The sequence below is a fragment of the Vanessa tameamea genome, chromosome 19 (assembly GCF_037043105.1).
Source record: "Vanessa tameamea isolate UH-Manoa-2023 chromosome 19, ilVanTame1 primary haplotype, whole genome shotgun sequence".
Classification (NCBI taxonomy): Eukaryota; Metazoa; Arthropoda; class Insecta; order Lepidoptera; family Nymphalidae; genus Vanessa; species Vanessa tameamea.
In genome coordinates, this window is record NC_087327.1 from 9,081,617 (window position 1) to 9,104,608 (window position 22,992).

General features: G+C 33.2%; 1 protein-coding gene across 2 annotated transcripts in view; it reads right to left on the reverse strand.

The window, feature by feature from the left end:
• Positions 1-17,858: 17,858 nt before the first annotated feature.
• LOC113399430 (uncharacterized) overlaps positions 17,859-22,992 on the reverse strand; it is a 174,056-nt gene continuing 168,922 nt past the window's right edge. For both annotated transcript variants that reach the window (XM_026638570.2, XM_026638567.2), the window contains 2 exons: positions 19,910-20,078; positions 17,859-19,739 (listed from right to left, as the gene is read on the reverse strand). In XM_026638570.2, the coding sequence (XP_026494355.2) occupies positions 19,104-19,739; positions 19,910-20,078 (805 nt within the window). In that variant the 3' untranslated portion in view covers positions 17,859-19,103. The remainder of the gene's footprint in view (positions 19,740-19,909; positions 20,079-22,992) is intronic.

Here is a 22,992-nt window from a genome sequence, read left to right on the forward strand (position 1 = left end):
AGATGTTATGTCCCTTGTGTAATTACACTGGCTCACTCAAACTTCAAACAACAGAACAATATTAAACGTATAGAGTGAAGAGGCAACAGCCCAATAGTAAGATAATATCGTTACTATTAAGTTTATATTAGATGTTATTGAAGAATATATGGTATCTTAGTAGTAGGACTTGGTGCAAGCCCGTCTGGTTAGGTACCACCCACTCATCAGATATTCTACCGCCAAACAGCAGTATTGTTGTGTTTCGGTTTGAAGGGTGAGTGAGCCAGTGTGACTAGAGGCACAAGGGATATAACATCTTAGCTCTTATGGTTGGGTGGTGAATTGGCTATGTAAGAAAAGGTTAATATTTCTAACAACGCCATTGGTTGTGATCACTAACCATCACGTGGCTCAATAAAACATATACATATATATGAAAAATCACTATTCATATCTAACGAAGTCGTAACTGCCATAAATACTTTTTATGGCAGTTTTATCTGACAATTTTATCTTCAGAAACTAAAATCTTGATAAATTTTCAACTACCATGAATTGCCTAACTTGGAATTCATATCTTTGATTGATTTCTAATTTTTTAATTGACAAAAATCTACAAATTAAACACTTTGGGATCAGTTCCGATAGTAACTTAGCCTTACGTCTCTGCGTTATATATTCTTTAATAATCCTATAAAAAAGTCTTAAAGAACACCATATTCTCCTTGAAAATTTGTCATATTAAATTTACACATTTTTTGTTATCTATCTTCTTTAACAGCCTCTAGAACAATCTGATAAACACCCAGAACACGAAGTTTGGTATTATACTTCAAAATAAAAAGATACAGATGTTTCGACCAGTCGCTTTTAATTTTATTAAACTTTAACTCCCATTATATCCTAAATTTAATTACGTTTATAAAGAAACAAAAAACGAAATCAAAATTATCAGGTAACAATATGTAAGTCCCCATGAGGATGCCAATCAAATGATTTTCACCAAAAAAGCGAGAACGCGTAAACATTCTACTTTACACCTGAATTCCCACAACCGATATTCAATATGTTAAAATCCCGACGCGAAGCTAAGCTTGTAATCAAACGGTTCGTGGGTACGTGAATTTATTAAATTAGCTCATTATATTCTACACGCCCCTAACAAGACCAGAGCTGAATAATCCTTTAATAAAGAATCCTAAAAACCGCCACAATAAGAATCGATAAGGAGTTTATGAGAAGACAAGGATGTAAGAAATACATCACCTAGATGTAACAAAGAAAGAATCAACAAAATAAAGAATTATAATCACTTCTAGATATAGAATTATATCTATGAATATCTGAATTAAAAGCTGATTTAGCTATTTTTGTCGACTGATATTTATTCATATTGTATTGTGATAAAAGTTATAAACAAAATAAATTCTTATTATAGAGACAGCTGTAAACTTAACGAGTTTGTAAATATTTTTTCCAGATAAATAAAATGTATCACCGGTTTCGAATGTAGATTTCACCGAGAAGAACCGGCAAAAATAATCAATTAATAACTTTGGAATCATCAGTCATGTCATTATTAATTAAATTAACATTTAATTATCGTTAAAAAAATACATGCACACACATTTTTTATCGTACGTGATAAAAATCCTTATTTATTAATTTATTGATAAAGAAAAATTGTATTACCGATACTTTATTATACGATTTAATACTATGCCACAAGAAGGCAAAACTTTTCGGAGTCACAAACTTGGTAGCAATAAACATTTAAATTTTTTAAATCTTCGGAGCAAGGAGTTTTGTCTGGTTTCATTTAGAAAACCTTCGTCACATCCAGTCCATCAGTTCAATTTTAAAGCAATGTAAATAAAAAGACCAGAAACCGAGAAATAATAATTTCTGACGCAGCCATTCGAAGGTATTCAGCGCACGTACAACACAATGGAGATTTTTTTTCCAGTCTTCACGGAATTTGGATCCTGACAATTTTGCCACCTACGTCAGCTTTACCATTGTGAATCCCATTTACGGATTGGTTTGATAAATTAAATATTATCCGACATTTTTGTCTAAATAGTCTATTGTTTTGGAATTAGTTTTTATGTTAAATTGCTGGACCTTCATAAGGCATTAATGAAGTAAACTCATATATGTTGGTCACCATCGCTATCAGGGTTTTAATTTTTTTATAACCTTTTAACCGAGAATTAAGTATGAATAGAATGTATAGAAAATATTGCGAAATTTTAGAAAAAACAAATTATGGCATTGAATCGTTCAGATTTTGGAGCAAATTTCGTGAAAAAGAGCCGAGTGGCCTGGGGATCAGAGCACGTGATTTGTACTGAAGATTGCCGGGTCAAGCCAGGCAATCACTAATAAGTTTTCATATCCTTAATTTGCGTTTAACTGTTGCTTGCCTTCGCCCAAATGTCGGACATTTACAGATTACTTTTTAAGATACATTGATAACAGATATGAGATAAGTACCTTGACAAAACTTGGCATTGAAGCGATGTATGTATTACAATTATGAACATATGCATAGTATTTTGGTAGTGGTGGCGAATTTAAATGTTAAACTTAGTGATATCAATATTCTGGCAATGTAATGATCATTCGTTTAGAACCACCGAATCTCATAATTTTGAATTTGGACATGTTTTTTTTTTTAATTTACAACATCCACGGGCTCACAGTTGCCCACGCCTTTTTTTACATTTTACTTTTATACATTTTGACGTTTTATATTTTTACTAAACATCAGCTATTCGCTGGACTTTAAGCTTGTCGTCTTCTTGGAAGACGTGGCTCACACAGACTTTTTTTGTCATTTTAAAATAATATATACATAATCTATAATATATAATAATATATATATGACATTTTGTTCGTCGATTGGTTAAACTGTATCGGAATGAATACAACGAATATGTTTAAAATTAGGCTTCTTAAGTCTTAATACCTATACCTACTAGTAAAATAACTAATTAACATAATGAATTAAGTATTTTGCGAATCAATCTGTGATTATTATTATTATAGTGATCAGCGTTTTTTTTAATTATTATTGAAATATGATTCTATTCCATGCCATCTGACGGTAAGTGGTTACCACCCTACCCAAAGATATACATCGCCAAATGCACCAATGCGACACCAATTTTGGGAGTCAAGATGTTACGTCCATTATGTCTGTAGATACACTGGGTCATTCATTGTTCAAACTAGAACTAAACAATGGAATATCTACAGACGGGCTTGCACAAAGACCTTCCACCGATCAATCAATTGGCATTGATAATATAGTTTCGATATCGCGTTTTTTTAACAAACTTCAAAACTGACAATAACTTTGTCTCGTAAATCGATCCGATCGTTCAACTCAATAAATGATTCTGAGCCTTAACATTTGTCAACAATACAAAAAAAATATACTGATGTAGTCATACCCTAACGTGATCGCTACTAAGCTTGTGAAACACCTCGCTAATAAAATAGGTCTTAAAACTAATTCCGCCTGTAAATCATGGGAAAAAAGACATGTCCCTATTCTGAAAACAGTCCGGACGTCAAAACAAGGTTGTTAACAAACACGCAGTTCGCGCAACACGCGTTAGTGAGAATGTCAGTTAGATAGATTGTAGCAGCTGCGAAGCGACGGAAATATTTACATAGGGATGGACGATATTCGACGTCGAATATCGAAATTAGGTCGAAATGACAAATTCTTAAAAATAAATTTTATATGATGCTAGAAATAGATAAACCCCACACAATACTTCGTAGTATTATATAATTATTATTTGTATATTTCGTGGCCGACAAAAAGGGTCATACAGTTAGCATGTATCGAGTCTACAATTTCTCCAGATAAGTTGCAATATCGATAAACGTATACATACCTGTCCTACTTTGTCTCATAGTTTTAATTTTACTGTTATAAATTACCCATATAAAATTTGAATGCCATTATCTAATAATTCAATCTTTTCTTACCTAGTAATTGTTACAAAAACTAAAATAAATTCAATTATAAATGCTATTTTTATTTTAACTAAGAATAAAACTATCGACAACCATCATCCCTATCCAACAGCAGTACATCACTGAACTCGAGATTATAAAATCGTTATAATCATAACTCAATTAAATCTTTTATATTTATTCGAATCATTAAATCAACATATCGTGATACTAAATTAGACTTATTATGAGAATACAAATGACTCCAGTTATTCGAGTATTATTCAAATAGCCGACCGAAATGTACATATAATTCGATAATATTTCTTGTATTTTATTAGTCGTGTAAAACGTTACAGGAATAGGGATTTGCGATAATTTTACGTAAAGGAAGGATAAGGAATTTTTATATTTACATATCTTACAAGCTGTTGCATTTTATGGAGTATCTACTCGTATGATAGTTATGAGAAGTTATGAGGCGATTTTGGTATCAGTTGCAGTTTATCGCTGATTCTTGCTCTGCCTTAGTTAGGTTAATGAAAGACTTCGAAAACTATTGATGACTTTAATTTCTGATAAGAGTCAGGGTATTGAATTACCTGCTCCAATGATTGATTGATGCAATGTCATTTTCAATATTTTCCTTCATCTTTTAACACAAATTCTTCTTTATAAATAGAATATTTTCAAGTACCAACTTGAAAAATCTGTTTTTTCGTTTTCAAATTGCAATCCTTCACCTTCATACGAGTATATGATCTTTTGTTTATTGTTTTCTTTTGAAAAAGACATACAGTTCATAAAAAAAGTTGTTATAAAATATAAAAGACACAAAACAGACGTATACTAAATTATAAACTAATTAATAAATTTGCCAAAGCCGAGATGGCCCCGTGGTTAGAACGCGTGCATCTTAACCGATGATTTCGGGTTCAAACCCAGGCAAGCACCACTGAATTTCATGTGCTTAATTTGTGTTTATAATTCATCTCTTGCTCGGCGGTGAAAGAAAACATCGTGAGGAAACCTGCATGTGTCTAATTTCAACGAAATTCTGCCACGTGTTTTCCATCAATCCGCATTGGAGCAGCGTGGTGGAAAATGCTTCAGACCTTCTCCTCAAAGGTTGAGGAGGCCTTAGCCCAGCAGTAGGAAATTTACAGGCTGCTAATGTAAATATGTAAATGTAATCAATTTGAAAGTAATTTAGGAAAACAAAACGCCATAAAACGTACTTTGACACAACAATAAAATTGCAAGTACTAATTTTCAATTCATGTACAAAATACATGTTATTAAATATCTCGATGGCTAGCTAAAGGTATCATATCCGGAGATCCTATATTTAACGCACGAGTTGGCCTAATAAAAATTGACTGAGTTTCTTTCGACAAATTGTCAGTGTCAATCGAAATCTTAATACCTTGGTCTTGCACCGGAAATCTTTTTGGCTATACGATCGAATTTTGTGAGTGACAGAATAGGGACATTTGTCGCTGTGTTTAAATACATGTTATATATTATTTACATTTCTTAAGCTATTCATTACAAACAACTAGTTTATTCTAATATGCATTTGATTATAAAAAATATAAAAAGGCTCTCCAAGCACCATCGATCCTCAAGAGTGAATATAATTAGCTCATCTGAAGTTTCACCACGCTAATTGGACCCAGCCTAATTGGCATCTTCGTAATTTTAGAGGGTTTGTGGGGATTTTTTTAGGGAGGAGATCCGAAGTCATCAATTGTTATTTTGTAATATTTTCCAATATGATTATAACTAGATACTCTGTCTAATCATGTCATATATCGCTACTTGGAAGCTTGGAAAAATTGAAGATTTTCGGTGAAAATATTTTAGAGATTTTGTTGTATTACTTGCAAATAAGTAGGCTGACTGTTAAATAGACAACCACAAAGATAGACTAGCGGTCATCCCCGTCTACAGCCTAAGAAATATCAACCGTGACCAATGTACTACAAACTTTGCGAACTAAGATTTTACGTATCTTGTGCCTGTGAGCTACTTTGGCTCACGCACCATTAAAACCTGTTGGGCGGCAGAATTGATATATATGTATATGATGAGTAACATAACTTATACAGTACATACATTAGAGATGAGTTTGCACAAAGATCTACGACTAAACGAAACCCTACCGCTAAATAAATATTACAGCAAAATTTTTAAGTAATGATATACGACACTTACTAAACCTAATATTGTTGGTCCAAAAATTAACTTTCAATCATCAGTCATAGTAATTGTTATCCATCCGCTTCGTTCGGCTTTAATTAAATAAGTAAGTCCCCTATGCCCTTTATTCAGCTGCATAATTGGCTGGTATGTTTATTTTAATTTGTCCGGCTGTTCGTTCGTGATTAAGTGACAAACGCTCAAAAAACTTTCGCAATTATGAGATTATTAAGATAAGACGAATTGAAATTTCAAACCACGATACCGAAGAATAATTTCTTTATTGGAGAATATAATAACTGTTCTGAATTAGGGTTAAGTTAAGATTGTATCCCAAGGTAATTTTCAACCAATGAGTGATTAATGAGGCATGGATAACATTCATATGGATTTTAAAATATTGTGTAGTGATATGGATTTAATTGATGGGAAATCAATAAATATGTATTATTTAATCGAAATCAGTCAAGCCGTTGGCGAGAAGGATTATGAATCCACATCCACTGTTATATTGACACAAATCTGTACATATTTGATACAATCAATTTAAGTATCTGTTGGTAGCATTGCGTTGAATCGACGCAAAAGTATTGTAAACTGGAATTGAAAAGTGCACTTGACTGCAGTACATTTAAGCTCAATAGATTCCTTGGACACTATGCTGAATTAGTACCTCCCTGGTGACAAATTCAAGCGTTACAAATGGCTATTTTATCTTTAAAATCGATTATTAACAGCACCGAGTTTTCATTGGTTATAAATGTATAATGCAATATCTCTGCTCGTAATATGTATTGGATCAATTTTATTTTCCTTTTTTGGCTGTATGTTAACTTCCTTTGCTTGTAGGTATGTATTATTTTTTTACAACCTGTATGGATTGATAGATGATCTCGATTCACATTGTTGCAAAGTTTTAATGTAATTTAATTATGATTTACAATACTTGTCTGTAACTAAATTATTTTCTATCTTACCGAATGATTTCTCTGTCTTAATCGCTCTCTTAAATATCTTCAATTTCGAAATTAGAAGCTGATGTAAAATAATTATTACAACCATATAATTTACCATCGACAAACGAACAAAACATATCTTTACAGTATTAATACGATTTTACATACATGAATAATTGTTAATCACAAAAGTGATTGGAAATAACGCGATTTATTAACGTTCGATTGGTTCATTTAACTTGCAAAAGTAAGGTGTAATATTGGAAACAAGCGTTCTGGATCTGTTAATACGATTTTAATTACGTTAATCGTTTTACACGAATTCACGTTTAAAATATTCGTATTGAACGTAGGTGACTGTCACAATATTGGGTAACAATTAAAATGAGTTGGCGACACCAGCCTATTATCAATTTGTATGTAATTATAGTTTACGTGCTGTTTCGACCACGACATTTCGACGATCGATAAGTGCAATTGCCTAATTGAATTGTTATAAAACCGAGCAGCTGGTAACGGAGTGAAATTAACATAAATATTATTCAAGTGGTCTTATACAAGTGCTTTTAAATCAATTTACGGATAATAAATTTCGGTAAGAAATTCAACAGTTTCTTTATTCCATTTCAATCCAAAGTTGCGTAAATTAAATACAATCCTACGATCGCTAAATATTATCTACGCTTTATTGTTATCTATAAAATCTGGTGTTGATTGATGTGTCTTATTTAGTAGTATTTTTTTCATAAAATATGAATAATGGCAAAGTCAAAATTGATGTAAGCTAGTTACTCTTTTGTTTTTCTACCAAACATCCAATCATTTGAATTATATTTCGATTTGAAGTGTGATCGAGATGGCGTAATTGCGTGCGCAAGAGCTATAAATTGTAAGTTACGATTGTTGGCGAAGCATTGTCATGGTGTGTATTTATTATTCTCTATAGGCAATATTGATCAGGTAGCCCATTTGATTTGATTGTCGGTTTTTGTGTCTTTTGATTCAGTATCATAATCTTCTAGGTGTTCAATGCCTAACCAAGAAAATTAATTCTACCTTATCTTTTTAAGTCGTTTTACTCAATGTGTTGTCAGACTCTTAACCAGTAAGAGTTTAGCATTTTTTTTTTAAATTATAAAGCTACAACCAGCTTTAAATGTAGATAATACTGAAAAGGACCAACTAGGAACTCATTAGTTATTATTTGCCATCCATGTTGGTTATATAAATAAATCTACCTCATCTCATAGAACTTCTAGGACAGAAATATAACAGTAGATTTTCCCAAGATGAAACAAGGACACGTAACAATAAAAATTGGGTATACAATTTAAATAAAAATTCCGTTCCATTTTAAAGTAACGCCCCTAAATAACCCTTCAATTATACAAATTATTTCCTATATTCCTATTGGTTGACACGCGAGTGTATAATTTTAGCGCCATTGCTTCCATTATAGTTCATGATATGGACGCAGCTGTCACGATAAAAGTCCCAATTTAAAAACTACGTTTAACATCTTTATATAATTTTGTCGGTATAGGGAACATGTGGTCTAGTATGCGCCATTTGTAAATGAACATTTTTGTGTATGTAGTAATTACTATGTTTACAATTCGGATCGCTGCCCGCTTAAATTATATGTATACATTTATTAATTTATGAAATAATAAAAACATGTCTCTGTTTATTGCATACTCTACGCTAATCAGGTTTTAAGCAAAAGCATTCAGTTTAAAACAAAATACTCTCGTGGTGATGATGATGAAGAGTGCAGCCAATTACACTTATGACAGTTCACACTTATGTGCGCAAACACAGGTGATTATTCCCTCACTCTCATAGTCCGATGGGACATCAAATCCGACTCTAACGGAAAGAGTTCAGGCACAGGACCAAAGGTTTTACGTGCTATCCGAGATACAACACAACTTCCAAACTGGGCTGTTACTGAGATTTTTTCGACATCTGCCCTACCTGGGAAATACACCAAGAACCTCGGAATCTTTGGCCTTATATATACAAATTATACCAACGAGGTAGTAGGTGAGACTCCATACAGATATTATTCAAATTAGTTTTAATTTTACTTCCAAAGTTCAGATAATAGTTAAAACGCCATTTTTTGCGAATCCATTGTGAATATCATAGATTATTTAAGCTCTCAATGATATCGAATCAATGTGATGTCAAGGTGTATTTATTTGTGGCCAAAATAGGTAACGCTGTTTGGTTATAGAATAAAAAAGATAGATAAGATTAGAAATATTAATAGTAAGTGTTAATTGCTGTAGTCATTTACTTTGTTCTAGTTTCATTTCAAATTAAAAACTATAATTGAAACCAATAAAATTCAAAAAGTCTAAACAATTGTACTTATACAGCATGTTCTAAATGTCAGACTGAATACACGACACCTGGCTATGTTTGTGTCATGAAAATTAGTTAAAAATAAACGAGAGGACTGACAATGTACCGTGTCGTGATACACAAAGGAGGTGACAAAGATCGTAAATGTTTAGAACTAAAATTAAATCTTGAAATCTTCAATCAAGGGCTGCGAGTAACTATTCTCACGATCGTACGATACATTTGGATTGATATTTCTTTTTCGTTCAAGAACTTAAATTGCAATGAACTTTGAGGCAACGTTTTATTTTATCGTTTGTATGTATTGTTTCACTACTGTTAAGTGTGCTGAGTTTTCAATTTAATTTTTTCATTCATTCCAGTTCACCTAGCCTTACTTTAACATGGTTCATCCTTCTTTTCTCTACTTTGTCCCAAACTATTTTGGGTCGGCGCAGCATGTGTTTTCTTCTCTCATTCATAATTCCTCATCTGATCGCTCACACCAATCTCTCTCATACACCTCACACACTTCATCCATGTCTTCCTAGGTCGTCCACTCTCCCTTCATCCCTCTACGCTCATGCACTTAAAAAAACTATGTGATTGCGAATAAATTGTACCTTTGATTTTCAAATTGCTTTCTGCATCAGAAATTAATTATTGCATTGTTTACCAATAATACATTCATGGTGATTAATTTTGTAATAAAATTATCATTACTATTTCGAATTAAACAGTCTTAATCACTTTCGAAATAGAATGTACCATTAATATATCGTATGACATCTGAATAGCCGTTTAGGTATTTATATCGTCTAAAGATCGTCACGAACGAGTGTTCAGTGAATTTTGAGCCAAAGTTGCCTTTTATAAATTGCATTCCTCGTGGTCGACTCTGTCCTGTTAGAATTATTGCCTCACGTCTTATTTGATGAATTCGAGCAACAATAAACCAGTATAAATTGATCTGTCTTGTTACAAACTTGTTGCATTACAAAAGCAAGAAGATGTTTTTAATGGTTCTTTTAAGCTGGACGTTAGGCGCCACAGATTTTTTAATCTATTTGGTCTCTTTAATATAATGTCAGAAATGATTTTTAAATTATTGTGAAGTTAGGTTATACTTCAAAGGGGATTATTTCGGTCTACGTCATTTTATTTGTCGCCAAACAGTTTTGGCATTTAACGCTTTTGTGCGTGTCAGTGATATTAAAACATACGAATATTAAGTTTTTGCAATGAAGAGCGATTTGAGAATATATATTACAATTCTCTAGGCTAGCTAGGTCTAGGTGGTAGGGTACCACTGGTTATTTAGTGGGTATTTGAGTGTACTCTACGTCCTGGGCACCGGCGACGCGCACATACCCCCAATTCATGTGGGGGAACCGCGAGAGGCGTTTTTTCAGCGAGAATGAAAAGACCAGTTAGGTCACTAGAATTTGCATATAGTCTCTATATATATTATGTCCCTATCAAAGTATACTAGTTTCTGCACGCGGCTTCGTCCATTTGTTGTTAGGTGTTACGATATATAAATATTTATACAAAATTTCATGATGATCGGTTCAGTAGCAATATGTAACAAATAAACTAACTTATACTGCAGTAAGGAGATGGGTTCTCTTCAGCTGCTTTCATATGTTATGAATTTATATTTTAAAAAAATAAATATAACAACACGATCATAAAAAAAATATCCTATCCTCAATACTATATTTAAATAATTCATTAGACTTAAAACAGATGTTCCTTAAATCAGTAGCAGGTTGTTATAAAAATCGTTGTTACCGTTATCACACTATTAATTATGTCCTATTAACAATATATACATATAATAATAATTGGTATGTCTGTTTGTAATATTAAAATAACCGCTTTTTACTAAATGCCTGTGTAAGATGTTACTTTGGTACATGTACCGTGTATACAACACGGGACCACCAAAGTAACATTTTTTACAATTTTTGTCTGGCTGTCTGATTGTCTCGACTATCTCTGGAACGGCTGGACCGATTTTGATGGGACTTTCACTGGCAGATAGCTGATATAATGAGTTTTAAAGAGTTATATATAAAATAATAATAAAGTCACGCTGCAATATCCAAATAGTGTACAGTACCGAGCGCAGCTCTCGCGTCGCCGTCACGTCGGGTTCCTCTCACCATAGACTTAATATCACAAAAGCTGCCTAATACAGAATTAATAAGTTATAGTAAGATCAGCGAACTAAACAATAACTTTATTGTTAAATTCAAACGCGCACGAAGTCGCGGGTACAGCTAGTCTCCCATAAAATTGATTGAGACTTTTGTAGATTTGGGACATTAACATTCTGTTACGTTTGCTGGTTAATTCTGAATTAGTTCCACATAACCGCACTAAATATTTTAAACACACTTCTGGTGTTAGTGAAAATGTAATCCAATATAATAATTTCCTTTTTAATATAATAAATAATTTTTAAAATTAAAAAACACATAATATTTCATACTAATCAATTTTAATACAATTATATATTTAATAATATTCATTTCGTGTCAAGAACATTCTTAAATATTATTACATTGTTCACGTAAAGAGAAACTTACACTTAATTTAAACATCTTCTTAAACCTACGATGACGTCATCACAGCCATACTTGCAATATCATAACTGATTTTAAAATTAATCACATCTATTTGAGCAACAAAAATTAAGACCTCCATTGCCTTACTACTCTAGAAGTATTTGACGACCTCCGTGGTCGAGTAGTGTGTACACCGGTTTTTATGGGTACGCCACTCCGAGGCCCCGGGTTCGATTCCCGGCCGAGTCGATGTAGAAAAAGTTCATTAGTTTTCTATATTGTCTTGGGTCTGGATGTTTGTGGTACCGTCGTTACTTCTGATTTTCCATAACACAAGTGCTTTAGCTACTTACATTGGGATCAGAGTGATGTATGTGATGTTGTCCAATATTTGTTTTTTTATATAATGTTTACAACGGCACAACTTTTTCTTTTTAAAGAATTTTAGCAATGCCCCAAATGAATGAATCACTAATATTCCTTTTTACCCCTCCTTATAAGCTTATCACTTGTGTTAGGAGTAGGTATGACTATAGCCCATGGGGTCAGGATCGATCCTGCAACATTTTACATCGCCAGACGGCCCGTAAACCATTGCGCTATTAACGCTGTGTATAAATGTGTGTATAACACAAACTATAGTAACTTGTCAAGTGTGTTAGAATCAATTCCGGGCGTGGTCGGGTTATTTGAGGTATATAGCCTGGTCTAAATCGGTGCTTACCAGGCTTTCCAACTACTTTACACAATTAAACTAACCTAACTTTTCCATATTCGAGGGTATTTTATTTCCACTATTGAGGACGCGAATATTTTTTTTATTTTTCAGTATATTTATAGTCTAAAGTTCATTTGAACCGATAGCATATCATACCGTAAGAATATTATTAAGACCATTACTGACAGTAATATATATATACATAATATATATATATATATAAGTCATTATACGCGTATCATTAATCTTAGATTGCATCTATAGAGTTTTAATCGTGATCTGTTAAACTCAACCGTTCCGCTTTCCTTTGAGGATATTTGCCATCAGCTCCAGAAACGCCTGCAGCGCTAGTTGCCGCTATTGAGACCAAACTATTGACGTCCTTTGTTTCACTCATTAGACTTAGAATTAATACTTACGCCTTTACGTTGTCAGTTTAATATATTACATATAAAACGTTTTCAATTAATACAAATTTTGGTATAAAACTTTTACTAAACATATATCGCTTCGGCGTATTTCCTCCAGAATAAGAAGAGAATCGAAATTGCGGGATTTTCCTGCTAGTGTTCCTGCTAGCATTTCTACGCGGTCATGATTTGTACCGTAAATTATTTTTCATCTTGATTTCATTGAATATTACGTATTTAAGTACTCAACAACAAATAGCGCTTTGATAATTTAATTGAAAAAGGTAATATGAACGTTTATATGATAACAAAAGGACATTTATTTCTTTACTAAAACAGTTCAATAAAAATGTATATTAATTAGTCTGTACTGACAACAAACCGAAATGCGCGTGCAATCAAAAAGTGATTCCCACTTAATTTAACCCGCACCTAACACTAAACTTAAATTAAAACAAAAGCTTCACAAGCTATTCTAAAAGTAATGATAAACACGTTTAAGTAACTTCCCCCATCCGCAATGAACCCTATCGAATTAAATATTTGCGTACGTAAATAAATACTCTAGAAGCGTATCATTATTTCGTTCAGATCAATTTCATTTCAATTAATATACGTGTCAATTGATCTTTTATTAAATCTCGTTCGTATCCTTTGTATCCTCACCCCTAAAATTAACTCTGCAGTAGTCACTCCAACAAATCCAATGTTTAGCTCCCCGATTATCACCTTCACCGCCATCTTTTATTTTCCTGTCATCCTAATAAATAATAACCTCATTTAGTTAGACTGAGACACTTCATATCTCTGTGTGTGTTGTTAAAATGTATTCATTTGCGCAAGCCCGTCTAAACACATAAATCAACACTGCCTTAGGCGGCTTATTAATATTTCCCGTACGTACTGATCTAAAGTATCTGGAACTGACAATAATATTATATTATTTTAATTTAATTATTGCTTCTTAAATAGTTGTTTGTTCGTAAGTGTTTTTTATTCTTATTAATTAGCAATCAGACGACAAAATATCCATTAATGATAATAATGGTCACCACTAACCATACATATTAGTGCTGTAAGATATTTTAACAATTCCTTATATATTTACATACAATATTAAATAAATAATTCCACTGGATCACGCACACTAAAATCCTAAATGACAATAAAAAAAATGGGTTCTGATGAATCACTGGTAAGTAATGTAATGTAAATAGCCCACTACTGGACAAAGGCCTCTCTTCCCTGTTAAGGACAAAAATAACTGGCGTTTGATTGTTATTTTGAAAAGACACGTCTTTGGGTGATACAGACCTCGTACCACGAGGAAGATCATTTGTCATCGCAACCATGAAAAAAAAAATTACGCTATTATTAAAATCTATCTATGTATCTTTGAAACATCTAACAGAGAAATTACAAGATGGCGTATCTGATAATGATGCAAAGGAGTTTATAAGTTTTAATGGCACATCTAGTTGATGTAATTCTGTAATGAATATATAAGGGTGATGCTATCTCCAACGCAGTTGTTCAGTCCACTACGGAGAAAGAGTTACACTAGTATTTGCACAGTTACTTTCAATAAACCTACATTATGTTTACAGAATTAAACTTTAACCTTATATAACCCCGGGTTTAGGAATAAAAGGCTATTATTATTATAGTATTATGCTTTCTAACGTATAGTAACCGAGCTCGATAGATAGTACTAATTCTAGTTGCAGGTTCAAATCCATGTAAGTACCACTGAGTTTTACAAGTTTGTTTTTTTAAATATAAAAATAAAGTTAGGTGGACGAAGAAAACTGGTGAAAATCGTGTGATGGTAGGTGTTCATTGTGGCCAACTTTAACTATTCCTTATATGGCCAATGTGCCACCAACATTGGGAACTAAAAGATTATGTCCCCGTTAGCTCATTTACTCTTCAAGCTGGAACACAATAGTGATAATTATTACTGATATTAGTTCCCAAGTTGAATATATCTAATAGCTCCAAGGTCTGTGAGTTATGGCGACCATTTAGCCTCAGGTGATACATTGGTAATTCATTCGCTTGTACGATATAGGTAGGAGAACGATCAAATTGGTCACTTGATGGTAAGAAGTCACCATAACCCATAGACATTGGCACATTAGGAAACTTTAATCATTCCTTACATAACCAATGTGCCACCAACCTTGGAAACTAACACGTTATCCTAGTGCCTGTAGTTACACTACTTCAGTCAGTCTTTAAACCGTACACAAGAGTAATAAAATTATTGTTGATCTTAGTTCCCAGGTTTGGTGGCCAATGTGAATATATTCCAAGAATATATCTAATAGCGCCAATATCTATCAGTTGTGGCGACAGTTTACCATCCTCTTATCGATATCATACAAAAAAGTACTCATAGATGGAGTCTGTACTGTTGCACCAAAATCGTCACAGTAACAGCCTGTAAATTTCCACTGCTTAGCTCAGGCCTCGTCTTCCTTTTGAGGAAGGTTAGGAGCATATTCCATCACGATACTTCAATGCGGGTTGGTGGATATACATGTGACAGATTTTCCTTCACCGTCGAGCTTGAGATAAATTATATACACAAATTAAGCACATGAAAATTCAGTAGTGCTTGCCTGGGTTTGCACCCGCAATCATCGGTTAAGATGCAAGCGTTCTAACCACTGGGCCAGCTCGGCTCAAAAAGCGTACTAACTTAAAAAAAAAAGTTCGGTTCATCGTATCTAATATTAATTACATAAATTATGAAAGCCGTTTACTCGCCGTTTAATTTCCAAATAATTACTTCATAAATTGCATCCGAATTCCAACCCTCTTGTTTACGCACAATAAAGATAAAATTTAAGAGGCTCCCTAGGAAATAACTCAACAATCTAGTATCTAGATACGGAATGGCATTACAAAGAGGAATAATTTAAACGAAGCTTCTGATTTTAAATTTGCATTTTGATTGTATTTTAAACTTGAATATTGTTTTGATAATGAGGATCAGTGTGGGAAAGTAAAACGCAAGCCAATTCTTAAAGGGAGCCCAGTAGAAAGAATTCATGGAACTTAATCGATGACGGTTTGAAATTCGGACGATTAGTATTTGAATTGTCAGGCACTTTATATATGTTGTATGTTATAAGAGGCGGTACGTGCTTATATAATTACATTATATGTAGGTTAATTCACATGTTGGAAAGTTCCATTTATTTAGAGTCCATAGTATGATACGGAGTTCTCATGTGGTCTGTGGTAACGTGAGTATCATGTGTGCGCCTTGCTTTAGACTCTGCTAGTGTAACAAACGATTGTCCTTCTCCTAATCCAGAAATTCCATCTTTTGACTCGTATTCTTCGAGTGTGTGACGACCAAGAAAACTATCCCAAGAAGACAAGTGTCCCATTTTTTATTTGTCATATCAACACAGTACACTTAGCTACCACGAATACACGCAGAAATTGATTTATTTGAGAAAAGCAACGTAGCTCCCGTAGCTCTCTTTTTACAGCAAGATTATTTAACTATGATAGAAAAATTATCTTAAAAATTTTAAATAATATGTTTTGCAAAGTAGAGCATTTAGTCGATCCTCCTCAGGATCGGACACGCGACGCACTACAAACAGCAAGAAGTTAAAAGAAATGGGTTTAATGTAAGCTGGCTTTAAAGATTACAGATTATGACTAGTAATCGTGTATCTGATTGAATGAACATCATAAACAAAACCATTTTTAGGGTTATGTTCGCCCAAAGCCTGCGTGGTTAAAACGACCTAGTGTCCTAACTCTTGACGACCTCCGTGGTCGAGTAGTGTGTACACCGGTTTTCATGGATACGCCACTCCGAGGTCTCGGGTTCGATTCCCGCCCGAGTCGATGTAGAAAAAGTTCAATAATTTTCTATGTTGTCTTGGGTCTGGGTGTTTGTGATACCGTCGTTACTTCTGATTTGCCATAACACAAGTGCTTTGGCTACTTACATTGGGATCAGAGTAATGTATGTGATGTTGTCCAATATTTATTATATTTATATTAATATTTATCGTATGTTCTATTTAACTCTTACGCTAGATATATTTGTTTAATCGTATTCTCGTATCTTTTATTTGTAAACAAATAATAAAACGGGGATACAAGATCATATACAAAACAGAAACAAAGCTGATACTTTACTACGCAAAAAAAAAATGATAACACAAAGAAAAAAGAAGTCCTTTAAATACTGTATATATTGTTTGTTACCATTATTGTTGCGTGTTTGTATTTTTTAACTTATTTATATAAATATTCTCGGCTGGTTCTAAGTTTTGACTTCGATCCTTTATTGGTCTATTAGATCAGACTTATGGTAAGGTAGTAAACAAGTTCCGGAGATTCTGGGTTGCGACCCAAGTCAGATTCAGGTACCGTCGAAAAAATCTTAGTCTTTAATAGTTTTCTCAGTAGCATTAGTAGTTAGTTGACTGTGTTGACACTCCGACCTATCCGACCGAGGTGATCAGATTGCCGTCCCATCGAATTATAGGTTCTCCGTTTTTTTGCACCGTCCTCTAAATTAGTAAAAAGACTTTGGCATACATCCGGCGTTTACTTCATAGTAAGCAAAATGTATCATATATATCTCATTGATATTTTTCGATAAGATATTTAATTCGTTTAAGTGAAGTAGTTGTAGTGGAAATGAAATTAAAGAAAGTGCTATTTAGAAATGTATTTATTTTTTATTTTATTGTGCTCCTCATATTTATAAATAGACACATTTGTCCGTAAACTTTATCGTAATAGTGATGTTTTAAAACATGCGAAACGATGTTACAGGTATAATAAATATCACTTAAATAATATATTAAAAACAAAAAACAAGAACAGTTATAGACGATCGAATATAATTTTCAATATACATTGTGTCAATGAGTAATGATTGTTTTTTATTGGAATTACTTTAGAATGGTACAAAATTTTAGATAAACTATAAGATTTTAATGATGTAAGTTGTAATTAAAATAAATTATAATAAATTTTAATATACATGAATTTTTAAAAGATGCTCAAAGTTATATAAACATTGCGTCGCGTTGTTCCTAAAATGTTTATTTAAAATTTGATTATGACGTTTTATTTCCATATGAAGATATGATTCCAAACATAATTCAAAAATGTTTAATATTACAAAATTGATTAAACATAAATGTTTTACTTGAAGTATACAAAGAAAAGAAATTTAAACATCATGAACATCATAAAGACGATGGCAGTACAATAATTACAAATTCTTTAGCACCAGAAATATATAAATAAATAAAGCTTTAAAAACATAATTAAAAGGACATCAATGATTTTATTCTATAAATGCAATGTAGATAATTTCATTGTGATATGATATTAAAATCCAAGTCACTATACTAACTTAATTTTTATCAACTATTTATACAATATCTACAAATTCAGTGAATCCCAAAATTTACAATTTATATTTTTACATTAAAACAAATATGTGTATTATAATTTGATAACTGCAATTAATTTAGGACTAGTTCGATATAACTTACTATGACGAAACTTCTACAACTTAACAACTTATCTATGTTCACATAATCGTACAAAATACCTACTCATTTGATTCAAATTGAAAAATTGATTCCAAAAAGCTATGAAAAAATTAAATTATGGTTATTCCTCGTTGGAAAATCTTCAGCTAATTAGAAACTCTTTTGTACAGACTGTAGAAATATTATCACTACTCGATATCACTAAGTTCCATAGTCATAATAATTCACTCACAAACACTATTATCGAAGAAGGCAGAGGACCATACTGAATATCAGTGAAAGTAGGCCGTAAGAAGTAAACCTAGTAAATGCTTGGAATTACATTAAAAAACAGGTATCACTCAAAATGGAACCATTATGGCACGCCCATCACTGAGTCCGAAAAATCTTCTCGTTCATGACAATGGTATTTCAGCTGACAAGCGATGTCTAGAGGAAGCCCTTGTACCACATGTTCCACAAGTATTATTGCTGTATCCTGAATCGGAGCCAAACGAGGAATCTCCACTAGGAGGTTTGGGAGATGCTCGTGGACCTCTCCAGCAATTGATGCCAGGTAATTCACCTCCGGGCCAGGCTCCTCCCGGTCCCAATGGCATAGGTCCAGGTGGCCGAGCACCAACTGTGCCGACTTGAGGATACAATCGTAGCAATGCATCAAGAAGCACTCCTTCGTGGAATTCTGAAGGATCTGGAGGATGCATATGTCTAGGAACTCTATGCTGCGCCCGTCTTCTTTCAAGTGACTTAGGCCGCCGATCTAGTCTTTGTGGCCTTGGTCTATGAGGCAATGAATGTGGTGCGGGTGGTCTAGAACACGTCCGACACGGTACCGCTTCGCCGACGAGGCTAAGCTCGTCCTCAGCGAAATGATCGTCACTGTGAATGGAGTCGTCCGAACGATGAGGCAATTCTTCGTATAGAGGTGCACCACAAGTGTCTCCACCACAAGAATTGCCGCCTCTCCATGAACCACCCGTGCCGCAAACGAATACCCGTTCTTGGCAGTTGGGTCTCTTTGCTTCCACCATCTATAAAAAAAATGATATAACAGTTACTGTATTTATATCCATATAATAACAATTATATAATCAACTGTAGGGTGGAGTAACTTATTTTTGTGTACACGTTCTGTTTTTATCAATTTGTTTATAATGAAATTAAGATTAGTATGCTCATAATATTGTTCATCCATATTCACCTCAAGTTGTGGTTCCATTTCGGGCCTGTGTGGCAATGGTGGTCGGCGTGGCAGATCTTGAAGGTCCTCGTATAGTGGTGCTGGTGGTGGTGCTCGCCTCTGAGAGCCTGTGCTCTGATTGGTAGCTGAAGACTTCGATGGTAGCAAGTTAGTCACTTTCCGTTTATGCCTGGAGAAGAAATTATAACTTTAATATATCTATAAAATCTAAATACTTTCTTACAAACAATTTCAAATTATCATTTTAGATCTTAAAAAAAATTAAGTACCAAGTTCTCACATAAATTAGTTGTTATTGTTATATGTAAACAGTATCAGCAAGGAACTCAGTAGTTATTAAAAACACTACAATATCATTAATATATGTATAATATTATTTCAAACTAGCTATTCTCCAATAGCCCACGAAGATATCTTTATAGGTTTTTCCAAATCCAAATGCCAATTGAGATAACTTCAGTAGTATTGTCATGATGAGGTAAGAAATGGTAATACAGAGTTTCAGTCACAATTATCTGAATCAGACTATTTATTCTGATTCACAAAACAACAAAATAGTTTAGGATATCATATACAGTTAAATATCATTGTGTCAGCCCTAACCGTTATTTAAATCCCACTCATATTAACAAAGAAAAGCAAACGGAAGCTGCTTTATCGAACTATTAATTTAATCATACAGAGCCCATGCGAGGTTATTAAGCGTGCGTGATGTTATTTATTGTTGAAAAATTTCCTCAACGATGCGACTATTACTCGTAACTACCAGTTACGTACAAATACACTTAGCACAATATCTCTATTAATATTTGTCGGAGCGGTATTGTATCTCGAATCTATTGTACCTTGCAGCATGCCACTTGATATTTTTTTAACCATTCTGAGATATTAAAAATGACAGATACCTTATCGGTTCCATTGTTATAGTATTTGATAAGTGGATGCGTGGTTTTCTGGTTGTAAAATATTGTGCGATCTCGTCCGGGTTTAAATATTGCATTTTTTGTTTTTAAATATATTCGTTCTCTACAAACTATTGTATGTTTGTTGTTTGAGATCGCCTTTGTATTAGAAGTGTTTATCTGTAATGGCTCCTTTAAATTCTTATTATTACTGAACTCGATGTATATAAAGATTAAATCATATAATGAATATTAATATCTTAATTTAGTTTAAGACAACAATTGTTTACGCAATAACTATGACCACATGATTGATATCATATGTTTTTAATATGTTTTCATTTAAGAGGTAACAATTACCCAGTAAAAGTTACAAATAAAATAAAGCCATTTTACGTCCATCAACGCCTTAATCTAGGGAAGAGGGGGTTCGTACATTGTAAACCTTAACTATAATTTCAGCGGATGCATCACTGTTCCAACTGTTTCCACTCGAATCGAAGCAGCCTGATGGAATAAGCTCCAAACCTCTTGAAAGCTAGAGAAGGCTTTAGTGTATGCGATCCTGGTACCATCACCACCAATATTCTAAAATGTGTTGTATTAGGAATATGTATACCTGTGTGTTATTTAATTCGTATTCGTATCAAAATCAAAATATTCTTTATTCAAGTAGGTTCGTAATAGCACTTTTGAATCGTCTGTCGTTTGAATATGTTTTTATAAAGAGGTATATTTTGTATATTCGTAAGTTTGGAGCTAGAGGGTTATATGCGAATATCACTAATATTCCAAATATAATCCTTCGGGCTGGACATAGCCTATATATTATTTAGTTAAAAGGGTTTTTCGTGTGGACCGATTTTATGTAAGTCGACGAAATAACGGTCAAAGGAAAACATTTTTAACGCACGTTGCCTTAATGGTACCAGATATATGAATTATAAAATTCTTATTTTGTATGAAATTAGAACGGATGGGATTCTTTTAAAATTTACTAATGCATCAAAAATAGTAATAGTCGATCCTCTAATATGAAAGGACTAGATATTATTTTACCACGTTGCAAATGAATTATTGTACTAAAATTTCTATCTAATTATCAGATTTTTTACGATCGTAGTTTATGGTTATTTTCCTGCTTAAAACCTTTATAGATATAGTAATATTAAGGCGTCACTTGTAATATTTTTCAATGTTCTTTTGTTTTTTTTTTGTTCCGGATCAAATATTTGATTCAAAAACTAAATGTCTGGTAGATCCTCCAAAGAAATAACAATAATAAAATTGTACATTGAAATTAAAAAGATATCATAATTTGTTCATAAAGTATCCACTTGAATGTGCAAATTAAAATACCATTCAATTGAAATGCAATTATATTGGGTCATTATAAGTAAATTAGATACGGTTATTGAACACGGTTCATGGAATATTTTATATAGGGTGATACTTTTTAAATAAAAAGGTTCCGTGAATTAATATTCATTCACGGAACCTTTTAATTTAAATAGTAGGTTTGAATTCAGAAAATATTTAACCGTTAATGTAATTACAATAAATCCGCTTGAAAGTAAATAAGTCTTATTAATTGATGAAAATAATAAGACCCAGTTATTGTATATTCATGTTTTTAAGACTGGTTGTAACCCCTGATATAGAGTGGTCACCACCGCCAAAAATAATGTATTATGACCTTTGTACCTGTAGTTACTGCCTCACTCACCTATCAAACCGGAACACAACAATACAAAGTATTGTTTTTTGGCGTTTGAATGTCTGTAGAGTAGGATAATATCCTTTTTTTTTTTTTAGCATTAGCAGCCTGTAAATTTCCCACTGCTGGGCTAAAGGCCTCCTCTCCCTTTGAGGAGAAGGTTTGGAGCATATTCCACCACGCTGCTCCAATGCGGGTTGGCGGAATAAACATGTGGCTGAATTTCGTTGAAATTAGACACATGCAGGTTTCCTCACGATGTTTTCCTTCACCGCCGAGCACGAGAAGAATTTTAAACACAAATTAAGCACATGAAAATTCAGTGGTGCCTGCCTGGGTTTGAACCCGAAATCATCGGTTAAGATGCACGCGTTCTAACCACTGGGCCATCTCGGCTTTAGGATAATATCCACGGATCCCTAATACCAGGTAGTTAGGGGTTACAGTAAAGATGTGTATGTATG